Source organism: Choloepus didactylus, chromosome 7 (genome assembly GCF_015220235.1).
Source record: "Choloepus didactylus isolate mChoDid1 chromosome 7, mChoDid1.pri, whole genome shotgun sequence".
Classification (NCBI taxonomy): domain Eukaryota; kingdom Metazoa; phylum Chordata; class Mammalia; order Pilosa; family Megalonychidae; genus Choloepus; species Choloepus didactylus.
This window is the reverse complement of record NC_051313.1, coordinates 137,217,874-137,236,647: the sequence shown is the minus strand read 5'-3', so window position 1 is coordinate 137,236,647 and position 18,774 is coordinate 137,217,874. Positions and strand designations below refer to the sequence as shown.

At 43.2% G+C, this 18,774-nt stretch overlaps 1 protein-coding gene across 2 annotated transcripts in view; it reads left to right on the top strand.

The window, feature by feature from the left end:
* The window catches only part of GMPR (guanosine monophosphate reductase), an 81,672-nt gene that overhangs the window by 26,173 nt on the left and 36,725 nt on the right, over positions 1 to 18,774 (top strand). For both annotated transcript variants that reach the window (XM_037844375.1, XM_037844374.1), the window contains 2 exons: positions 8,476 to 8,557; positions 12,372 to 12,478. In XM_037844375.1, the coding sequence (XP_037700303.1) occupies positions 8,476 to 8,557; positions 12,372 to 12,478 (189 nt within the window). The remainder of the gene's footprint in view (positions 1 to 8,475; positions 8,558 to 12,371; positions 12,479 to 18,774) is intronic.

Genomic DNA, 18,774 nt, shown 5'->3' with positions numbered 1-18,774 from the left:
TCCATGAGCACTAGAGAAGAATGTATATCCTGGAAATTCGGGATGTAATGTTCTATATATGTCTGTTAAGTCTAATTCGTTTATCACATTGCTTAGGTTCTCAGTTTCCTTATTGGTCTTCTGTCTGGTTGATCTATCTATAGGAGAGAGTGATGTATTGAAGTCTCCCACAGTTATTGTGGAAACTTCTGTTGCTTCCTTCAGTTTTGCCAATGTTTATCTCATGTATTTTGGAGAACCTTGATTGGGTTCATAAACATTTATGATTGTTAATCTTCTTGGTGAACTGTCCCTTTTATTAGTATATAGTGTACTTCTTTGTCTCTTATAACATCCTTGGATTTAAACTCTTTTATCTGAAATTAGTATTGCTACCCCTGCTTTCCATGTAGCTTGCATGGAATATTTTTTTCCATCCTTTCACTGTCAACTTATTTGTGTCCCTAGGTCTAAGATGAATCTCTTGTTAACAACATATTGATGGTTCATATTTTTAAATCTATTCTGCCATTCTATATCTTTTAATTGAGGCATTTAATCCATTCACATTCAGTGTTATTACTGTAAAGGCCTTTCTTGAATCAGCCATCTTATCCTTCAGTTTTTGTTTGTCAGATCTAGTTTTTCCCTCCCTCTATTTCCTTTATGGTACCCTTATGAAGACTCTTCAGTTGTGTATACTTCTTCAGACTTCTCTTTCCTTTCTCTTTTTCTCAGCTGGTAGAGCTCCCCTTAGTAGTTTTTGTAGGGCAGGTCTCTTGTTAAGAAATTCTCTCTGCATTTCTTTGTGAATTCTTGGCTGGTAATTTTTCTCTTTCAGAATTTTAAATATATCATACCACTGCCTTTTTGCATCCATGGTGCCCACTGAATAGTCAGTACTCAATTTTATGTTGTTCCCTTATATGTGATGAATTGCTTCTCTCTTACTGCTTTCAGAACTTTCTCCTTTTCTGCATTCGACAATCTGATCAGAATATGTCTCAGAGTGGGTTTATTTGGATTTATTCTATTTGGAGTTCTATGAACATCTTAAATTTGCATATTTATGTCATTTAGAAGGGTTTGGAAATTTTCCCCAACAATGTCTTCAAATATTCTTCCTCGCCCTTTGCTCTTCTTTTCCCCTTCTGGGACACCATGATTCTTACATTTGTATGCTTCATGTTTTCCATCATTTCCTTGAGATCCATTTCAGATTTTTCAATTTTTTTCACCATTCATTCTTTAGTGCTTTCACTTTCCATCACCCTAGCCTTGAGTTTGCTAATTCGTTCCTCTGCCTCTTTAAATCTGGTGTATTATGTCTCAAGAATATTTTTAATTTGATCAACAGTATCTTTTATTTCCATAAGATCTGCTATTTTTTAATTTAATCTTGCAAATTCTTCTCTATGCTCTTCTAGAGTCTTCTTCATGTCCTTTATATCCTGATCCATAATATTGATGTTTGTGAGTACTTATTTGATTAATTGTTCCAGGTTCTGTGTCTCCTCTTGCTTTTTCATTTGGATGTTTGGGTTATCCATATCTTCTTGTTTCTTCATATACTTTGTAATTTTCTGTTGTTTTTTGGCCTCTTGACTTTTGCTTACCTTGATAGAGTTCTTTTAGAATATGCAGGATTATTGAACATTTATCTGTAATTTGACAGAGCTACAACTTGGCAGGGTGCACTTTCCTGACCTACCATCAGATGGCTCTCCTGAGCCACCTTTTACCCTTAAACCAGTTCTCCTCAACTTTGTTTATGTACTGAGTGGGGGTCCAAACAATGTGGAAGTCCAATCAGTGCACCAGTTTTCTGTGTGCACTGGGAACTGTCAGCCCTGTGGGTGGGGAGTGTGCCCTGTGCAGTTTGGCAGGGAGTCCACTCCAGGACCCAGTGGTCCTGGCTGCTCCTGGGGCTGCAGAGCTGCGCATCTCACCCTCCATCTCAGATGCCCCACTGTCCCTCTCTGCCATGAGCTCATGAGTCCCTGGGATTGGGAGAGGGCTCCTGGCACCTCCACGTGACACCCCTGCCTCTAGGCTGTGCACACTGGGACCTCCATGGAGGAAGAGTGCACGCTGTCATAAGCTCCCTGAATTCTGAATTCCCATAAGGAAGCTTCTGGCCATGGGGCTGTGAAAAGTTGTCTCCCAGCCAACTACAGAGTCCCAGCTCTGGGGCCGTGAAAGGCTGTCTCTCAGGCAACTGCAAAGATGGCTGCATGGGGCGTGCAAAGCTACCCCCCCTCTGTGATCGTCTGCCTGCTCCACCCACCAGTCCCTGGCATGGGGGCTGTTGGCTGCGGGTATGTGAAGGGTTATCCCCTGAGCCTAGTACTTTGGAGGGTGCCCAGGAATGGAAGGCTGTTTCCCTCCATGCCGTCAGTCGGCTCTGGTTCCAGCCATGCCTGGTTCCAGCTGCCTGTTCCCTGTCAGCATTCTGGGCTGAATACTCCCCTGTTTTGAACACAGTCTCTTGGTTTCTCCAGGTATGCACACACTATGGCTGCAGAAGTCCCTGCTCAGGCGGTGGAACCCTAGAACTGCTGTTCTGAAGCACTTTCTTTCCTTTAACTAGTGTTTTTCATGGAGGAGAATTTTGCTCTGTCTTTCCTAATCTGCCATCTTGGAATCACATTAAACTCAGTTTAATGTGCTGTGGGAGGTGGTTAATGCCTTGGTAGTGTCTTCTCCCTCCATGGCCCCTGTAAGACAGGCAGGTAGGGGGATGTTTTCTCTGTGCTTGGGAGAAGGCACTGGGATTGAATTCCATCACTTTAGGTTAGGGGTTTGCAAACTGGCCCGTGGGCCAACTCCAGCCTGCTGCCTGATTGCCAAACCCTTAATATTATTCTGTGGAAAGGATTTTTCCTGACAGTGGGCCCCAAAAGAGCAGGATGCAGAGTTAACTGCTAAGTGAAGGGATGGCCCTGAGCCAGGCACTCTGCTGGGAATCTGACAGAACTTGCTTTGTAAATCTTACAGTGATCACAGGAGTGTATGATTAGCCCAATTTTTTGTTTGTTTGTTTGTTTTTATTAAATTCAGTTTTACTGAAATACATTCACACACCATACAATCATCCATGGTATACAATCAGCTGTCCATAGTATGATAACATAGTTATGTGTTCATCACCACAATCTATCTCTGAACATTTTCCTTACATCAGAAAGAACCAGAACAAGAATAAAAAATAAAAATGAAAAAAGAACACCCAAATCATCCCCCCATCCCACCCCATTTGTCCTTTAGTTTTTATCCCCATTTTTCTACTCATCCATACACTAGATAAAGGGGGTATGATCCACAAGGTCTTCACAATCACACTGTCACCCCTTGTAATCTACATTATTATATAATTGTCTTCAGGAGTCCAGACTGCTGGGTCGGAGTTTGGTAGTTTCAGGTATTTACTTCTAGCTATTCCAATACATTAAAACCTAAGAGGTGTTATCTATATAGTGCATAAGAATGTCCACCAGAGTGACCTCTTGACTCCACTTGAAATCTCTCAGCCACTGAAAGTATTTCATCTCATTTTGCACCCCCCTTTTGGTCAAGAAGATATTCTCAATCCCACAATGCTGGGTCCAGATTCATCCCCGGGAGTCATATCCTGCATTGCTAGGGAGATTTACACCCCTGGGAGTTGGGTCCCACGTAGCAGGGAGGGCAGCGAGTTCACCTGTCGAGGTGGCTCAGTTAGAGAGAGAGAGGGCCACATCTGAGCAACAAAGAGGTACTCAGGGGGAGACTCTTAGGCACAATTATATGCAAGTTTAGCCTCTCCTTTGCAGTAACGAGCTTCGTAAGGGCATGTCCCATGATTGAGGGCTCAGCACATCAAACCGCTAGTCCCAGTGTTTGTGACAACATTAACACCAGTCCAGGTGAGGATGTCCAACACATCCGCACCTTCCCCCAGATCCTCGGGGCTGGGGAGGGGGAGGCTGTAAATATATTTTTTATTATCTGCCCAGATTACTCTGGGATGAGTCACTATTTCACTCCAGCCTATACTAACCTACCGTATCTCACTTCCTATTCAAAGTTCCATGCAATTGTGGTGTTTGAACAAATCGACTGTAGAGTTGTACCATTTAGAAAATTCAGATCCTGTACCAAATAGATATCTCATCCCTTGGTCTCTTATGCAAGTTGAAGTTTTAAAACACAGTCAGTTTCGACCTTTACCCTTTGGCCTGGCTTGCCCTGGTCTTAACCAGACCTGCTTCATTCATATCATTAATTGAAGTCTGTGCTCTTTTTCAGCTTTTTTTTTTTTTTTTTTTTTCTGACAGTGGATGTAAGCACTAATACTGACATTCATATCTGCCGAGCTCTAGCTCTGAGTTTCAGGTGTCTCAGAGATATGCATTGTTCCAGAGACCAATCAGGTTATACTCTAAGGGATCAGCATCTCAAAATTTAGAGATAGGCATTACAATTCAGGGACAGAGTTAACTGCTGTAAGAGGATTAGCCCCATTTTATAACAGGATAATCTGAGATTCAGAGGTGAAGTGACTTGCTCAAAATCACATTAAGTGGGAAGGCTGGTATTTGACCCCAGGTCTTCATAAACTAAAGCCCAGTACTTCCTTATCTTGCCATAGATGTGGAGATCTAAAGGAAAACTGGAAATATTGGGGGGAAGACCATTTTTATTTCTTGTTTCCCCTGCCAGAGGACTTTTTAAAATGTTTAAAAAAAAAAAGAAAAGTATTAAATCTTTTGCTGCGTTGCACGTGGTTCCTAGGTCCTCACATCTCTCCTTAGCACGGAGAAGCTGTCCTTGCCTTCGGGGGCCTGAGGGAGGGTGAACAGAGCTCAGGCTGCCTGGCCAGGGCACAGCCTCCCTGTGGGAGAGGTGGCAGCTAAGAGCGCCCTGCCTGATGCTTTATGGCACAGCTCCGGGAGCTGAGTTTGTGTTTTATCCTGGTGCTTTAGGCCAGCCCAAGAAATGAGCATGCATTAACTGCCCAAGGGACTGAGCCTGATGTTCTGCCCCCTGTGGTCAAACCCTGACAATCCTGGGTCCGTTCCCCACAGGAGATACCTCCTTCCAAGATAACACAGGCGCCTTACCTAGTCACCCCAGCAGACTCCTGTCTGCTCCACCGCATGGTGCCCGTGCCCCAAGGCTGCCCCGTTAGGAGGCCAGTGCCTGCCTGTGTTCTCGGCAGCATTCTCATTTCTGAATTTGTCTTTACCTCTTTCTCTTTATTTTTGTCCTCGGGTTCAAAGGTGAATGAACAGCTTTCTGTTCTTTCAAGTGGAAACTCACCAGTCCTCTCCCACTATTCAGCATTCATTCTCTTGGTGTCGTGCTTTCTGCTTGTGGCATTTCGTAACCACTCTGGGATTTTCCATACAGCGGCCTGCACTGTGGCAACCACATTCTGTCACCCACTGAGGAAGGAGCCGCAGGGGAGCTGAGGGGAAAGGGGCACACCTGTTAGGAAAGCAGGATCACCTGTCTGAGGCTTTTAGCCTGCCTTTGTTAGACCTCACATGGTTGTACCTGCATTATCCGTTGTCAGCTGATTCAAATTAATTTATTTTGCTCCAAGTAGGCCCTCTATATGCCAAGCAAAATGGCAGGTAGGTGGTACCAGATTGAAAAATCACATTAAGAGTGAAATTGTGTTTCATTGGAGTAGTCTCTCTAAGGTCGGTTGGTTTTTAGGAAGTCAACAAGTGAGAAAGAATGAGAGCTTGGAGTCTTGTTTCGCAGGTTCCCATCACTTTTTTTTTTTTTTAATTTAAAAAAATTTAGGTTTCCAACTTTTTTTTTTAGTTACAGAAATTATAGGTTTACAGAAAGACCGTGCAGAAAACAGACTTCCCATATACTTGTCTCCATTTTTAACATTTTGTGTAGTACAGCAATTGATGACAGAGTATTGTAATTGTAGTATTAACTATAGTCCACAGTTTATATTAGGGTTCACTGCTGGTATTACACAGTCCTATGGTTTTTTAAATTAAATTCTGTCTTGGATTCTGAGTTTGTGCTGGGGTTTGTGCTTTTTAAAAAAGGAAAGAAAACCTTTAATTATGATAGCAATGCTTATTCATTGTACAAACTGTAAAATCCAGAAAAGTTTAAAGAAGAAACAAAAGTCAGATAATCCCTTCACCTAGAGATGTATTTTGCTACACTTTGGTGTAATTTTTTCCCACGTATACGTACACTTGCATTTTTTTTAAAAACCAGTTGGGATCTCAGTTCCTTCTTTTCCCTCTGTTTTATTGGAAGCTCTTAGCATTTTCTTATGCCATCAAACTAGTTTTAAAAAGTCACATGGATGGGCCATATTTTGTTTAGCCCTTCCCATTTTGGGGAACATATTTGCATTTTTGCACTGTTATAAATAATACATCCTTGTAGTTAAATCTTAGACTGCACCAACGATTATTTCCTTGGAATAGAATCCTGGAAAAAGAATTATTAGACCAAAGAACATTTGCATTTTTAGATTTCTTGTATTTTGGCAGCTTGCTTTCTAGGAAAACTTGTACTAAAATACATTCAACTAGCAGAAAAATAGAGAGCCTGTCTGATGTTCTCTCTTTAGCATTTATTTAAAATCTTGTTATTGGAACGGTAGTGTTTCACTGGTATCTTAATTTAAAATTTGTGAGGTTGAGCATTTTCCCTGATTTTATGGCTACTTTTATTTCTTTTATTCATGTCTTTCGACAATTATTCTGTGAGGCATCAGCATTTTTCCTACAAATTTGCAAGAGTTCTTTATAATGCTGGGGTTGTCCTAATTGTAAATATTTTTTTCCATCTAGTTATTACCCTCTTAATTTTGTGGCTTGTGTATATGTACATATATTTTATTTTTATGTAGACAGATCTGTTTTATGTCTCTTTCACTTTTACACTTACTGCGAGTATTTGAAGTTTTCTTCTAAATTTGTGTGGGGATAGGATACAATTTTTACTTTGTAATCCACCTGGAGCTTATTTTGGTGAAAAGCATGAGCGATAATCTATATTTTGTTTCCAAAAGATCACTTTTCACAGCACTATGTATTAAAAAAATACTGCTCCTTTCTCTCCTGATTTGTAATGCCACTTTCATCACATATTCCTGTATTGTATATTTAAGTCTCTCTCTGGGCTGGCAGTCATTTTCTATAGTCAGATGTTATTTTGATTAAAGTAGTTTTGAGCTCTCCTCATTCCCTTTTTCCAAGATACTTTTATATAAAGTTCAAAGTCACTTTGTCTACATTAAAAAAGAAAAATTTCCCTCTGGGAATCAGTTCAGCAAAAAGGCACTTGGGCTTCAATGCAAAAAATGAGTAGGAATGCGTTTCCCAAAATATGACTGCACAGTTGTGAAAACTCAGTCAGGGCCCCTTGCCAAGTATCTTATATACCAGCTGAAGAATCCACAGGGCAGTGAGCTTTAATAAAAAGCTATTTTTGCCCTCCCAGGCTCCTGCAGTGAGACAGCTTGTACTACTTCCAACCTACATGCATCCTTCTGGTTAATAGATTCCACTTCTTCCTAAAACTTCATGTCCTGTAAAATAGAGCATGTTTCAGTTCCATGTGGTCCACAAGTGCCAATCTGCCATTTAATAGCAAAATGGCAACCGCTGGTCCTTGGATGGGAGACCCAGGTATTTCTCCAACTGGAAATGACCAGTAGTTTTCTAATCCTGGTGTTTTGGGGTCCCATAGAGGGTCTTGGACTTTGCAAACCGAAAAGCATTTTGTGCCCAACAGTAGAGATTTTAGTCAGCTGAGAGAACTTTTCGTTGCTTATTTCATGTATTCATGTTCTCTATATAATTTTGTTTTGTCCATTACTGAAGTGTTCAAAAAGTCCTGACCCAGATACTCTTTTTTTTTTTTTTTTTGGTGTTTTTTTTTAAGTGTAATTTTATTGAGATATATTCACACACCATACCATCCATCCAAAGTATACCATCAGTGCTTCACAGTATCATCACATGTTTGTGTATTCATCACCAATATAATTTTAGAACAATTGCATTACTCCAGAAAAGGAAATAAAAAGAAAAAAGTAGACCCTAAACATCCCATACGTCTTACCCTCCCTCTTGGGTAGAGGTAGTATTACACTCTACCCAATTTTAAGACTTGCAATAGACCTGACCCATATACTCTTAAGTGTCTTCTAGTTTTAAAATTATATAGTTCTATATCTTATCATATCATCACACACCAGGAATCTTTCCCCAAAGTCGTCTCCAGGTGTCAAATTCCATGCTCCTATTAAATAGCCAGGGAAATGAGAACTCCTCTGGCCCAACAATTGAAGACTTAAAGTAGACCCAGGAAGTGGGCCAATTGTTTTCTCCCAATTTTCTTGTTTCCGGGTTCCCTGGTTGCTTTGGGACATGCATATCTTTGTGTTCAAGTGTGATGTTCCTCATTCATTCATCTTTGAACCTGTTTGAACTTTGTGATCTTGAACTATGTTCTTTGTCTCAGGCAGGGAACGTGGTGACAGGAGAGATGGTAGAAGAGCTTATTCTGTCTGGAGCAGATATAATCAAAGTGGGAGTTGGACCAGGTAAGAGTTGTTGGAAACAGCAGAGGGTGTAGTGGGGAGCGGGAGCTGAGTATCTAGGGAGACTGGAGATGGCCGGAAGGGAACATATGAATGGCCCATCCACAACTTTAAAGCACATTTCTTCTGGAAGCATCCTTGATTTTCCAAAAGAAATACCTGGTTAGGAACTCAGTAGGCTGCTTTCTCTTGCCCCCGGGAAATCTCTAAATGAACATGGCCATGTTTAGAATATGAGGTCTTGGTTTCAGATCATTAATGTGCGGAGAAAAGAATGCAGATTGCATTAATGACCCTGCACACCTCACAGAGGACTGTGAAGGGTGAAGAATCCCTGGGGACAGTTATTTGACACGAGTGACTCCTGTTGACGTGAATGTTTGAGGGACCTTAAACATTGCAAATAGGCTTGCAGCTCTGTGGCCACATTTGAGCTTGACTCAGGGACCAGGCAGTTATCACCTCTGGCTCCTCACCTGATACATATCAGTCACAGATTTTTTTTTCCATATCCTTTCTCTCAGGCATTCTTTCTTGAAAGAAAGGAGAAAAAGCCTCTCTGTCCTTATATTGAGTGATGCAGTTTTCTCTTGGAGTCAGCTGGCTTTACCATATTGGAGGATGAGCTGCCATTCTTTCCTCAGTGCCATGTTTTATTTAAAATTCTTCCTTGCTCATCCATTATTAACCAGGCACTAAAATTGGAGAGAAAGAAAGAAAGATATGCATTTTCAGTTAGGACTAAAAAACAATAGAGTTTGTAGTTTTTTTGTTTTTTTTGTTTTTCAATTCTCCCACCCAAAAGACACTTCAAAAAAGGAGGCAAACCATAAAACCTATGCTGGAGGAGTCTGGGAAAGAAGACTGTTGGGAGGCAAAAGACATAGCTGTGTTGTGACTTGGCAACCCCTTGAGGGACAGGATGTATATGAAAAGAATATTAATGAACTCTGTAGGCTCCTAAAACTACCCAAGATTCTAAATATTGGGCTTTTTAGGTTACCATTCACCTAGGCCAATTAATAACATATGACAAACAAAAGGAAAGAGAACTCTGTTCTCTGTATTAAATGTCTGGTGTTAATTGAAAAGTCAAAGAAAGGATAAGGCCCAGTTCTTGCTTATAAGGTGCTCACTGCTCCAGTTAGGCTGTAATAGACGTTCCTCTCACCAGGATAACTCTCCTTTCCAAAGGCAGGGCCATTCGCCTGTCACCTATGTAATCAGAAATAATTGTTGCACATCTCCTGGCGACCATGCTAGGTTCTGAGTGTGTGCCCTACAGGATGACAAGGTCTATAAGCAATCTTCTTGGCTCTCAGAGAGCTTTTCTAATCATGACCCTGAGCACCCAGCTGCCGTTTCCCTCATGTACCCCCTGTACATATACTTTACTTCTCCAGAAGATTCATTGTCCTCCCACCCACCCACCATTAGCCTGTCTACTTAGAACAGATGTGACTAAGAGAGTAAGGGGCTTTCTTTGAGCCTGATATATTTCAGTCACTCTTTAAATTGATTGGAGACGACCTTGAAATTCTACAAATTTCTTTAAAGTGAAAACACTGGGTATTGTAAATTTTGAGAACAACCTTTTAAATAGGTTCATTGTTGAGTAGTTCCCGGTAACAGGACAAAAGGACTGAACATAGACGCCACTACTCTTCTAACTGGGAGGAAATCTGTACCCAGTCGCTCTTTTCTATCTGATGTTAATCAACAAAACCTCCCATGCCTTATTTGAAACTTCTTCCATATCTATTTCTAAGAAAGGCACAACCGACCTAACATTTTTAGGTTCCTCACCTTCTGCAGAGCACTGGGCTGACTGCAGTAAAGATCTTTGCCTTCCCTTGCAGAGCTAGCAACTTTGTGGGGGAAAAGGAGAAAAGCCAGTTCTGTACCAGAGGTTAGAAATCTCTAATCCTGCCTTCCACGCTGCGTGTGTGGTTGTTGGGACAGAGAGTGCCTTGGTGGGGAGAGAGGCTTGCTTCCTCCAGGAGTGTCAGGGACACATGGAGGGGTGCTGGGGGGATGGGCATAGGGAAGTGCTCAAACATTCTTAAACTGCTAGAACATTCTGCCCTGTGGCTGGACCAGGAGAGAAGGATTGCGCCTTTCTTCCTGGTTTCTATGCTGAAGCTAGCCTTGGGAAATGTTGACATGGTTGTGTTTCAGCCTGTCCCTAAAGAGCCCTGGGAGACATTTCAGAGTTCCCCACAAGCCGCCACTCATGGTGAGGAGCAGGAGAGCAGGCAGAGTCTGGGGTGCCTCCCCCAATGGTCTGGCCTGGGACCTGGAAGAGTTCACCTCCAGCTTTAACACTAGGGTCCCAGGGCCCCCCATAACCTGCGTTACAAGATGGCTAGGAGGGCTGAATGAGAGGAGAAGTGATGGAGACAGGGAGCAGTGACTCATTCATTCTTTAGTTCATTCATCTTTCAGTGGCTATTTATAGTGCCCTCATTACACTCATCTCTATCCTAAGCGGTGGATATTCAGCAACAATATCCATGTTCTCTGGTCTCTTGGAGCTTACCATGCAGCCGAGAGAAACAGATTCTGAACATACTTACACAAACGATTATTTGAATACCACTTTTTAAGACAACTGCTATGAGGAAACACTTCCCCGAGGCAGTGACATTTAGATGGAGCCTGAAAGTTGAGAAAGGGCTGTCTGGACGAGTGTGGTTGGTACTGAGGGGAATATTCAAACAGATGGAACATCACATACGGAGATCTCCCCTAAGGTAGGAAGACACTTGGCTCTGCTAGAGGATGGAAAGTGGAGTACACAGGAGATGAGGGGGGTGGGGGGAGCAGATGGCCAAAGTGGCTGAGCATTTTAAGGTGGAGAACAGGGGATGTCGGGGGGGGGGGGGGTATTTCAGTAGAGCGGGATGTGGTCACTTGCTGAGGGGAGGGACTTAGGAAGGGGCATGTGACGGACGTACCACGCTCTCAGAGCCACTTAGCCTACATGGGATGAGGCAGGACAGACGGAGCCCACTGGGGCTGGGCATTGAGAACGCGCAAGGGGACGAAAAAGTCTGGGGGATGATGTGAGTGCTAAAATGGAAGCTGACCTCGGAGTCTAGGCTGGGAGCAACTCCAGGCATGGCCCTTGTGGCAGGTGAGGGACTGCGAGATCATAAAGCAGAGGTCACCTGGGTCATCATGAGGACAGAGGGTTGAGCAGGAGTGAGGGGTGCTAATCTATTAGCACCAGCCTCCCTTTTTGGAGGGCTTCCTCTATGCCAGGCCCTGAGCCAAGAGATTTACGTTCCATGCCCATTTAATCTATATTCCCACCTTGTGAAGTGTTTTTATTTCTATTTCACAGATGAGGGAGTGAGGCTTACTTAGCATGAGGTTAAGTATCTTGACAGAGGGTGAAGGTGAAGAAACTTGGGGGCTGAGGGAGGGTTTGGAGAGGGCTCTTGAAATGGAGTGTGGTTGTGTGGCCAAGTGAAGAAAAGTAGAAGGGAGTGGAGATTTAAGCTCACGGGGGTCAGAGTGCTAGGCTGTTCTGTGGAAGCTGATGTAACGGGACAGTGACAGCAATTGGGTCCTGCACATCAGATGACGTGACGAGAACCTGAAGGGATGGCGTGATCCGAAGTCGTGGGTTATAATGGCCTCTGTAAAGCTGACCCCCTCCCCCCCTGCATGCACGCGCACGCACGCATGCACACACACACACTCCCCAAGCACATCTCCTTTTGCCATGGAAAGTTCAACTCCATGAACTGATGTGGTGGGGCTTACTTTATTAAACATTCTGCACGTTCATAAAAGTCTCTCTCTCTGCCAGGTTCTGTGTGCACCACCCGCACCAAAACGGGGGTGGGCTACCCCCAGCTGAGCGCTGTGATCGAGTGTGCGGACTCTGCCCATGGCCTGAAGGGGCACATCATCTCTGTGAGTCTCTAAGTGGGGCTGGGGCCATTCATCCGGCTGGCATCCGGTGGCTTGGGGGTGTGCAGGCACTGGGGTGTGGGCAGCAGGCCGTGGAGACACAGCCCCCGCTTCCTGCTTGTTCTGTAGCGAGCGGTCAGGCATGTCAGCCAGTCAGGACACGCGACGGTAGGCAGTTAGATGGTGGATATGCAGGGAACTTTGAGGAAAGGAAGAGGGCCTTGGATCACCGATTTGGGGTGGTGTGGAATTCAGGAATAGTTTCTTGGTAACAGATGCCTGATTGCCAAATGAATGGGAAGGGAAGAGAAAAGCATTGAGAAGACTCTCAAGACCTGAGTCTGCGTGGCTGGAGGGAGTGAACTGCGAGGGGGTAGGGTGAGGGGGTGGCAGGGAATAAGCACAAGGTGGGGGTGGACAAAGACCCGTGGAGCTTGGTCCCAGGAGCACTGGGGAGCTGTTGAAGTCTAAGCAGGAGGGTGGCAAGTGGATTCATCTTTAGGAAGATCGTAGAGGCTGCCAAGATAGGAGGAAGAGAACCCAGGTGGAAAAGTGTTAATAATTCAGGCAGGTGCTGATGATGCCCTAAGTGACACAGTGGCCCTGGGGCTTGAGACATTTAGGAGGCAGAATTCAGGCAGTCGAGGAGGTGTTTGGCTGGGGGGAGGATTGGTAGGGGAAGGATGAGCTAAGAATGCTGCTACATACCTTGCCCCCATTACTGGGAAAATTAATGGAAGAAAGAGAAGAGGCTGTTGGGGGACAGGGAAGAGTTGAGTTTTGGATGTGTTGAGATGCTGCTGGAGGGGCATCTAAGAGGAAATCCACTGGGTTTTGGGGGTCATGGGTTGGAAACTTGGGAACCCCTAGACCATCAGAGCCTTAAAGTGGAGGAGGGGGCCTGGGTAGAACGTGAGGGTGAGAAGTTGCCCTGGGATGGACCCTGAGGGAACGCCAGATGCTGCAGAGGGCCTAGGAGGGTCCAGTACCACAGCTGGAAAGGAAGAGGCATGAGGGAGAGGGCCGTAGCCTCAGATGCTGTCACAGGGTCACTGGTCACTCCCATAGAGCAGTTTCTGTAGCATGTTGGGGCAGAAGTTAGATTTTGTTGGGTTGGGAAATGAATGGAAGGGAGGTGGGGAGAGGCAGAGACAGTGTTGTAAACAAGACTTTCTCGAAGCTCCTAGAGGAATGTTGCCAGAATAATGGACCCATAAGCCTTTACTAAGGATTGACTGAATTCCCAACTTACCCATCCTTCTAATCCCCAACTCTGACAACAATTCAAACAGTGGAAGGTATTGTGTCTCTCCAGGGTTTTCTTCTCCAGACCCATGTGCCCACTTCCTCCTTATCCTCAGGGGTATCTTCTAGGTGAGATTCTCAGGACAGAGCATGTCAGATATACTTGAACGGACCGTGCTACATGGCTTCTACTTGTCTGGATATTGTATTATATGTCTACATATTCGGAAATGGTAGCATATTTTTAGTGGTCTTGTAACCGTGTAGATTCATTCCGAACATACTGTATTAAACCTTTAGACCTTTTTGCTTGTACAATTGCTAAGCCACATCCCCACATTAAATAATTGATAGGTACTCTTTTTTTTTTAACCACGGAAATTGCATCTATCCCTGTGGAATTATATCTTGTTGATTTCATCTCCGCATTTCAGCCTGTCAAGCTTTGACTTTTGGACCTGCTTTTAGGGAATAAGTACAGCAGTATTCATGCCAAAATATTTATAGAGTGCTCTGAAAATGATTTAAAAATTCCTGCATGCACTGAATCTCATTTGAGCCTTACTACAGTGTTTAGGCACCAAAGCCCTTACTTAATGTAATTTAGTAATGACCCAACTGGACCCAAGGTCCTTGATTCCCAGTCCAGCCCCCTTTCATGACCTGGTATTCCATTTATGTCATAGGTCCTTCTAATTCTTCATCCAACTTTTTCATCCACCCATCTCTTCATTCAGCAAGTATCTATGTATTATTGATCCTCTACTGTGTGCTAGAAGCTGGAATAACTGATCAAAGATTTATTGGTTGTTCTTAAGCCCTCCATTCAATACCTTTTTTTAAGCTTTTGCCCCAGTGACCAAATTAACACCCATTTATTGAACAATCAGCATGTAAAAGACAGTGTCCTGGGCTGATGTAGAATCAGCAATCCATGTTTGGTAAGTGAGGTTATTGAACTCACTGAACCCACCAAACACTACCATTCTCCAATATGCTTTAGTCCACTGCTTCTCAAATGCTGAGTGTGACCTTGTCTTGAGCTGGCTACGTGAGAATCACCAGGGAAGTTTTATAAAATAGAGTTCTGGACCCCATCCTACTGAATCAGAATCTTCAGCAGTTGGCCCCAAGGAGTGCCAAGTATGAAATCAATCATAAGTCTCCATTACTTAATGGTGTTCGCCATTCATTAGTTATAATAAAAATTTAGATCTTGTAGCATACATATTACCTGAATAACCATCATTTCCAAACTAGTAGAAGTCAAAATCATAGTTTTACTATGAAAATATTCCGAGATACCATATTTAGGTCTTTCTAGAAATTTCAGATGTGCTTAATTAACAGTCATTTGGCCAAAGGCAGGTGAGGGGGAGGGGAGGATACTGCTTGCACCACATGTGACTTTGTGATTGGACATGAACTTAGGATTTCTTTATATGGCCCCACCTAATTTAGAGCTCATGTCTGCAGTTAAGTGTGGGCCCCAGAGCAGCAGCCTCAGAATCACCTGGGATCTGGTTAGAAATGCAAATCCTCAGGCCCCACCTCAGTCTTCCTGAATCAGAGATTCTGAAGGTGAGAGCCAGTAATCTGCCCTCCAGGTTAATTCTGAGGTGTTCTCCAGTTTGTGAACCACTGGTTTTTATAGTAGAGGCTCAGCATGCATTGCCTTTTCCTGTCTCTGCCCCTGGAGAGAAATCTGAATTAGTCAGTTAGGGTCAGCGACAGCCAGGCTTGCAATATTGGTGCTCTAGGAAGGTAGCACTTCTGATCCTACCTGTGTGCTCTGAGGCTTTTGTTTTCCCATCAATGGTGAGAGATTTCCTAGATGGGCTTAGTTCAGTTTGTAGCCAAAAGACCAAATGTTGCCTATATAGGATTTGAACCCTTCTAACCTGCTGGCTGTTCAAAACAGCCATTGCCCCCACAGTCTCCTTCCTGTAATGGAATTTCACAAGCAAATTCCAATAGTTCTGGACCTGCTGGAAACCCATCAGATGCGTCGGATCCTGCCACCTTGTCCAATTTCCAGCTGTCTCATTTTACACTTCAGTTGCTGAATTCACACATCTGTGCTCTTGAAGCTCAGAAGGAAGCATGGGGTGTGTTCAGCAGGTGCTGACACCCAAAAGGCTGGGTGTGAATTGTCTCCATTTCTTGTGGCCCACGTGTGCTTCCATGAGCAGACAGCTGAAAAGTTCAGGACACCTCCCTGCATATGTGAAGAGTAAGGTGTGACTAGTTCATTTTTCTTGTCATCTGCTGGAGCATGCCACGAGGGAGAGAGTTTTAAAGGCAGGAACAGCTTTAAGAGAAATAATGGCTCTCATTTATTGAGCGTCTACTGTCTGCCAGGTACGATACGTGTAATCTCTGATCTTCGCAACAACCTGACAAGGAAGGTAGTTGTTCCCGCCATTTGGTAGGCCAGGAAACGGAAGCTTAGAGAATTTAAGTAATGTGTTCAGTTACTTAAATTCTCTACCGGGGTCTGGGTCTCCCATGTTCCACTCTCTGCCTTGACCTCCCTCATTTAGAAAATGAGGAGACTTGAAGAAGGCAAAGAACTTGACTTGCTGAATGTCACGAAGTATGGAGGATTGGCACAGGATCCTGGGACACTGACAGCTCGTTTTCCCCACCATGTTGCTTTGGGAGAGCTGAGCTTCATGTGTTCTCACTGCTAGTTCTTCAAGTCTTCACAAAGTTCTTCCAGTGGATAACCAAGAGGCAGTACTTGACAAAACAGTGCAAGGCAAGGGATTTGAACATCCAAATGAGTTCACTATTCACTGATAACCAAAAGTGACTTGGATTTTGTAGTATTTCACAGGGGCTTAAAAAAAGTCCTATGATTAGGTTTTCTCAAATCAGTATTATCTCTTCATCACTCCAGTTCAATATCTCAGTGCATTTTATTAAAAAAGGAGAGCATGCTTATCACGCTTGTAGGCACTGAATTGTGAGGGGCTGTTCATGTTAGAGGATTTAGTGAATTCAGAGTAGTCCCCAATCTTTTCCTTCTTTACACCTAGCTAGTAGAGCTCACACCTGTCCACTGACCCCCTGCAAAGAAGTAAAGATTGATTAGCAAATGTCCTATAGTTTTATTGATTTCATGTAGCATGGTAAGAAAGATTTGCACAGTTATTTAGAAAGAAGTAAAAAATACATTGTAAGTAATTTAATCTTTTAAAAAATTTATTTTCATTAGAGAAGTTGTAGATTTACAAAAAAAGTCATGCAGAAAATAGTTCCCATATACCTGCGCCATTTTTAATGTTTTGCATTTGTGTGGTAACTTTGTTACTACTGCTGAGAGAATGTTATTATAGTTGTACCACTAACTATAGTCCATGGTTTACATTAGGGTTTGCTGTTTGTGTTGTTGAGTCCTATGGTGTTTTTTTTTTTTTTTTTTCAATTTAATCTTTTTGAGGCTTGTAAAATTCCACAGCAAAAGATGCTTTCCCTAGAAGAGTTAGAAAATACAGACAAGCGTAGGAAAGAAGATAGCGATGACCAGAAATGCATTATCTTAACATAACCGCTGCTAATATTTTGAGGTGTGTGCTTCTAGCCTATTTTGAGTTTTCTCTTAATCAGGGTTTTAATCTGGTTCTTCCATTTCTATAAGCTGTGTGACTCTGGGCAATTTGCTCAGCCTTCCTGAGCTTCATACTTGTTTCTGACCTATGAAATATCAACTTCAAGTTTTTGTGGTATTTGAATGGGAAAAGGTGTATTCCTGGTGCATAGTAGGTGCTTGATTTGAATTCCCTCCTGCTGGCTTGCTCTCATCATCTCTATTTTAGGGATGAGCATGTAATTTTAGGCGGAAGAGGAAAGCTGGAATTCACAAATCACCACTCATGTCATGTGGTGCCTTTTCTACTGACTAGAATGCTAGCTCTCTTGGAAAAACAAAGCAAGAAACCCTTGTAAATTACTGCTTTGAATATTTGCTTGGCACAAAATGCTAGTCAAATGGTTGTTTTACAGCCTGCCAGCAGCAATGAATATTTTATGTTAGGAAGGTAAATGTGTGTCTTAGATGGCAGGGGTGTGCCCTTATAGCTCTGCAACCCCCCTCCCCCGAGAACTTGGAATGACACTGAACACCTTTTGGAAATTATCTAAATGGTTGTAGGGAGCAGATGACTGTTGTCTTAAAGCACCATGTGATGCTGGGGTGGCCCTTGGTTAAATGTGCATCCCAACTTGTTTGGTCCAGACTGTCCATTTCCTACATGCACACACAAGCAAAATGTGAAGAGATGAAGCCGTAAATACGGTTTCCTCTCTGCAGTATGTTGTTAAATAGTGTTAACGACAGATATCTTGGCCCATCCTGGGATGAGTTGAGTTCATTTTCTTGGGGTCCCAGGAGCATATGCCTTGTAAATCAGGTCCCATCACAGGCCCCAATAATGTGGAATTTTCAGGACCCCACCTGAGACAGTCTCACTCACTCATGGTGAGTGAACAAAAGACTTGCAGAGAGTTTTTTGTTGAAGTCATACATGTAAGGGACCTAATTTAATTGGAGCATGAGTTTAATCTATTTGAGTTTGTAAGTTTGAAAACCTATTGCTTAGAGCTGGCTTGGGCTGTATGCACTTTAAAATTAATTGCTGGGGCAATCAAAGGACCTATCTGGTTTGTACATTTGAAAGAGAAGGTGACTGGGTTTAGGTTTTCAAGCACTAACAAGATACACAGTGCCCCCAGAACCCTGTTACAGTCTTCACGTGGAGGACTTTGACCAGATACCTTTTATAAAGAGACCATTTCTGAAGGTCATTTCTCAGTGCCCTGGGGCCCTCAGGGGTCAAGAATGTCACTTGGGAATAGCTCTCTTAATTGAGGAAATGATTGCAGTCAGCAACTGTTCATCAAAGAAACAAGTGCTACTTCACACCTGCCTTGTTATCAGAATTGCAAAGAAGTAATGAAGCTCCTGGAGCGGGAGTCCTAATAAGCAGATAGAAAAAAAGGATTGAGTCACAAAGACGCTATAGTCTCAGTCTGAGATGCTATTTGTAGGA